Source organism: Ammospiza nelsoni, chromosome 2 (genome assembly GCF_027579445.1).
Source record: "Ammospiza nelsoni isolate bAmmNel1 chromosome 2, bAmmNel1.pri, whole genome shotgun sequence".
In the NCBI taxonomy this organism is placed as follows: domain Eukaryota; kingdom Metazoa; phylum Chordata; class Aves; order Passeriformes; family Passerellidae; genus Ammospiza; species Ammospiza nelsoni.
The window spans coordinates 45,542,027-45,547,336 of record NC_080634.1 but is presented as its reverse complement, the minus strand read 5'-3'; the positions used below and the strand labels follow the sequence as shown (position 1 = coordinate 45,547,336).

The following is a 5,310-nucleotide window of genomic DNA, read 5'->3' as shown; positions in this document are numbered from 1 at the left end:
GATTTTGGTAGTCTGTGTAAGCTGATCTTTGGAAACTGGCTGAGGCACCCAAGCAAAATTGGCACTCCTAAGTGGTAGCAAAATCAGTGTCTGCTCTGCACGTGTTAAGTGCTGTCTAAGCCATCTACTGTGAAATCAAGTCCAAGGCATCTCACATTTGGCAGCCCAGGTCACCAGCTGTTTGGGAAAATGATCCTTTCCAGGTCTTGGACTAATAGTTCGCTAATAGTTCTCCTCTTGAGCTTCAGTTTTCTCCTGGTTCTGTGAATTCTGCACAGGAGTCATTTCTCATGGCCAAATTCCTGAAGGTGCCCTCACCTCCTGCCTCGTCCTGCTCCCCTGCGCACTGCGGGCTCACTGTGCCCCAGGATCCTCCTCTGGCAATGGGAAAAGGCAGGAATCTTATGATTTGAGCAGAGTCTGAGAGGGAAGATGGGTCCTGCCAGGCTGTGGACCTGCATCACTGCTGCTAGAGGTGAAGTGATCAAAGGTGGTGGTTTAGGGCCAGCAAAGGAGAAATGGGAGGGAATCCTGCTCCTTTTGTAGCCATTTCCCAGCCAGGTCCCAGCCATTTCTTTCTGACTCCTTCTGCTCCTTTCCATCCATTTGCTGCCAAGGGCAGGTCTGAGTGTCCTCAGCTACCACTGTGTGACCCTGCCTAAACAAACACACCTGGTTTGCCAGATGTGATTGCACAGTCCTTGTGGGAGAAAACACATCTCCTCTGGACTTTGACATCCCTTTGGAGAAGTAAAACGAAAGTTCTGGTTTAGAAAGGAAAATGGGTTGTGCTTTCATCACGTGCTGTGCTCTCTCAGTGCCTTTCACTAAAAGGATCGTCCAACTTCCCATCATCTTAATTTTCATATATTGCCAACTATACAGACCACTGACAAGTGTAAGAGGAATGCAGAGTCAAGAATGGGAAAAGCAGCATCGCCTTTTAGTGGGACAGGAATAGATGGAGCAGAACAGGGATTGGAAGAGAAACTTAGAAGAGGGAAATTCTTTATCTTCTGTTGGTTCAAGATTTGGCACCTCATCTTGCTTTAACATCCTGAGGATCAAGATACTTCTCTAAAATGTACTCTCTCTTCTTTGCCTATTGATCTGAGTGAAAGCTTCTGCCAGATGCTGCAAGACCAGCCAAGGGCCCTCTGAAGCATTGGCTAACTCTGTGTTAAGGGAATCTCAGCTTCAGGGTTTTGAATTCCCCTCTCTCTGCATCGTGACATTCTCTAAGATGGTGCCCTCAGGCTCAGTGTCACCTTTTCACCTTTCTACTTTTCCCCAGTGGCACTTAGCCCTGAGAACCACAGTGGGCATCCCAGCATATCTGACTTTGGCTAAGCTTGCTGCAAAAGCAAAGCATACAGGGTTTTTGAGATTAAAAAGGCTGTTGAAAAGAAGGATATTAAAACCATAAATTACCTAATTTGTTTAGATTCCCAGGAATCCTATTCAGCAGAAGGTTTTGGGAGTCACGGGCCTTGAGTTTACTTACTCTTGTTCCAGGCCACATCCCTTATATTTCTTCGTCTAGTCTGAACTTCCTTGCCAAATAGCAAGAGGTAAAATGGTTATGGCAGTTACTCTCAGAAGACAAACACTCCCATGGCCAAATATCTGCATAGCCAGAAGCAGAAATCAATATTAAGCTTCTACAGTAGGGAGCACACAGGTGCTCCCAAAGCCCTTCAGTGGCGGGGGATAGACCTATGGCCACAGGATCTGCTGCATGTCAGCTGCTGAGCTCCCAGAGGATCTCCTCATGGGCACTGTGAGAAGGTCAGCAAGTGCTGTGCCATGCCTGGCTGGAAACTATTGTTCCAGTGGTGTTTGTCAATGGGCTGCTAGGGAAAGGCAAGCAGCCTTGGGAGGGTACAAATTCCCCAGGCCATACACCAGCTCTCCTTCAGCAGAAGCAGAGCACAAGAGATGAAGTTCCTCATGCCAGCCACCCTCCTGCTGCTCCTCCTGTGCCCCCCAGGCTCAGGGGTGCATGGTTACACCTCTGTCCTCTCTGTGCCCAACGGGGACCACTGGGGCAAGTGGGGCAGCCAGCAGTTCTGCCATCATGGCTATGCCAATGGATTTGCACTGAAGGTAAAATTCTCTCCATTCCCTACCCTCCCTGTCCCTAAGGATTTTCTGCAGATTTTTCCTCTTCTTGACTATGATGTTCTGTACATAAAGCTATGAGTCTTCTGGCAAATGTTGCCACTGTAGCTACACCAAAAAAGTCTGCATGTGGCTGATGTTGCAGGGAGAAGTCATGTGGGTGAGAAAATCTGGATTCTGGGAGAGAAGCATCCACCACCAGTGTCTCTCCTGAGACTCTGCCTTACCTGTTGAGTCAGAAATAGAAAACACAAAGAACATGTTACAAGGGTTAAGTGGTTTCCCAGTGACAGCTGTCTTTTCCAATGTGCTTCCCAAGACATTTTCTCTTTCCCATTATAGAAAGGAGGTGGGACAGTTTACAACAGGTATGTAAAGGACTTTTCCTGGGTCCTTTTCCCCTTGCCTTTACCTCTGTCCCTGTGTGACTTCCATTGCAGGTGGAGCCTGACCAGTTTGGAAGTGATGACACGGCTCTGAATGGCATACACCTGCATTGTCAGGATGACTCAATCACCATTGAGTCCTTGGTGGGGGCGTAAGTGACACTGTGGTTTCTCTCCTGTTTGTCATCCCCAGCTCACAAACCACCCATGGCTGTGATCATTTGTAGGGGTCTCTTCTCTCTGACTTGCTGTATTCATAGTGCTGTAGTGTAGTGAATTAAAACAAGTGGTTAGGGGTTGTTTTCATTAATTTTGAGGGTTATTAAACAGGGTTTAATAACTTTAACTTAAGTTAAAGTAACGTAACTTTACTACATTTTGTTTGCCCTTGGATTTCACTGCAGAGCACGGTGAACACCAGGGTCAGAGTCTTTCTTTGGAAGAGTTTCTAAGCACGCATTTAGAAACTGCGAGGTCCAAGCCCTGGCCGTGCTGCAGGGAGCAGTGCTGCACCTCTGGCTGCTCTCCTGGCTGCCTGCTGAGTACCCGTCACACATATCAGGGATGCATCATAAAACCTACACTCAGGCTGCCCTCAGAGTTTCCACCAGAACCATAAATATCCAATCTCAGGATTCCTGGTGTTTTTCTGATGAGATATCAATGAAAAGTACATCTTTGGAAGGCAAGGAAAAGAAAATTAGAAAGTAAGGGGCCCCAGACTGCAGCAGGATGCTGTGTCAGAGAAGTGTTAAGCTTCTGAGCAGCATGACAAGCAGAATGATCATTTCCCAGCAGCTCACAGAACCCAGACATTTTTCCATTTGCTTTTTGTCAGGTGGGGTTCCTGGACAAGCTTCCAAGTTTGCCCTGGAGGCTACCTGATCTCCTTTTCACTGAGAACAGAGAAGTCCCATGGAGCAGGTGATGACACAGTAGCCAACAACATCCAGTTCAGATGCTCAGACGAAGCTGTGCTGGTTGGTGATGGACTCTCATGGGGCAGCTTTGGCCCATGGACCAACAGCTGCAAGATCTGTGGTCTCCAGACCAAGGTAGAGCCCCCACAGGGACTTCAGGATGACACAGCACTCAATGATGTGAAGTTCTTCTGCTACAAATGAGCACTTCCTCCCAGTTCCTCGCTGCCTACACATCCCATATCCCACAGCAAGTGAAGTGTCAGAAAGGCTTTGCTCTAGCTTTATCCTGGGACGTGCCCATGATGTTTTGACTGCTTGCATCTTGCTGTTCTGGCCAATGCCTTAGATGATGATGTCTTTTACAGCTACTGCTAAGTTAGCATAGCCAAATCATTGCATCATGTACTGCTGGTATATTGCTCTGAAAATGCTCAATCTCTAGCAACGGCTCAGATCTTACAGATTTCTCAACTTTCCTCTGACTGGCCAGTTTCTTTGAGGTTTGGTCTGCCCATTTTCCCCTTATTTGAAGTAATACTTGATCTGTTGGTATGACAAACAGGGAAGAATGGGTATTTGAGTGCATTTGAAGCTTCTGACCAAAGCCAAAATGAGTAATGAGAGACAGGCAGGGTGAAACAGAAGTTTGGGTGGGCTCATGAGAAGCATCAAAGGTTTGCTGTAATTTCCCACTCCTAGCTTGAATTGCCTCAAGATTTGTACATGCTTTTTGCAAGCAATCTGTTAGCTCCTGCCTGAGCTCCTGCCTTAGGAAACATGGCTAGAAAGTGTGTTTGCACTGTGCATTCATCTGTGTGGCACTGAACCACCTGGTGGGTCGCAGCTCCCCAGGCCTCCTGAGCTGCTGCTTTATAGTGTGCTCTGCTGGCTCACCTGGCTGCTAGTGCAAAACATTCTCGTGGACTTGGATTTTGTTTGTTGCCTCTGGGTTTCATGCTTTAAATAGAATGGGGGAGAATCCAAACTAAAAATAAACTCTATGTCATTCATCCATTTTTTATGCTCCAATATCCTGGTTAAGCTGGAAGTTATTACCTTGTCCTGATATGCTAGATGTAAAGAATGTACTCTCAGTTCAGGGAAAAATGTTTGGAGATCATTATCATGCTCAATCAAGCCACCAAGCCTCTCTGGCAAGAGGTTGAGAAGACTTGCTGCCTCTCTGGGCACCTCCTAGGAAGTGTAGCTGTTGCTTTTTCCTCAAAGCAAGGCATTATGCATTTTTGTGTGCTTGAAAAAAAGGTAGGGACATGGTGTTGGCATTCTCCAGGTGACTGCTGGGGTTGGGCTGTGGGACGTTGTGTCTGGGACCACAGCCATGTGGAGCAGCACAGAGCTGATGGTGGAGATTCCTTCTGCCAGTTCACATCCTCTCCTCAGCACACACATGGCAGCCATCTCCACTCTGGCTCTTCAGGTACACAAATTTTTCTTACTGTTGCTTACCTCAAAAAGTACTTCAATAATAACTGTATTTCCTTCCACTGAAGCACTTCAGCAAAGCTTCCATAGTGCACGAAGAATCTCAGAAAAATTCTTGCATTTGAATGATTTTATTTAAAAAAAATTATTATGAAATTTTCTAATCAGACCTCCTGCTGCAAATTTTCATAGTTCAAATTTGTTTAATCTCAGGATTTGACTTATTTCTTAACATTTGGTATTTCTAAATGATCCTTTAACTGCTGTCTCTCTTCCTCTTGATTGCAGACATTTTAAGTGTGCAAATGCTTTATTAAAGAAATGCTTACTTTGTAAAACCAGCCCAGTCATCACTTGAAATACTGATTATTAGCTTCAAGGAACTGTTTTGTAGCTTCCATCTCAATTTAGCAGTTTCTGAAAAAATCCTTATTTAT

General features: G+C 45.9%; 1 protein-coding gene across 1 annotated transcript; it reads left to right on the top strand.

The window, feature by feature from the left end:
* Positions 1–1,938: 1,938 nt before the first annotated feature.
* Positions 1,939–3,631, top strand: LOC132087588 (vitelline membrane outer layer protein 1-like). Its single transcript, XM_059493943.1, has 3 exons — positions 1,939–2,106; positions 2,562–2,659; positions 3,346–3,631. The coding sequence occupies exons 1-3, from the start codon at positions 1,939–1,941 to the stop codon at positions 3,629–3,631; spliced, it is 552 nt and encodes a 183-aa protein (XP_059349926.1).
* Positions 3,632–5,310: the final 1,679 nt, after the last annotated feature.

Bases quoted from the DNA above. Each gene is read 5' to 3' on its own strand.
- LOC132087588 (XM_059493943.1), top strand. From the start codon at position 1,939: ATGAAGTTCCTCATGCCAGCCACCCTCCTGCTGCTCCTCCTGTGCCCC. The intron at 2,107-2,561 runs GTAAAATTCTCT...CTTCCATTGCAG, and splicing joins CCAATGGATTTGCACTGAAG to GTGGAGCCTGACCAGTTTGG. The intron at 2,660-3,345 runs GTAAGTGACACT...GCTTTTTGTCAG, and splicing joins ATTGAGTCCTTGGTGGGGGC to GTGGGGTTCCTGGACAAGCT.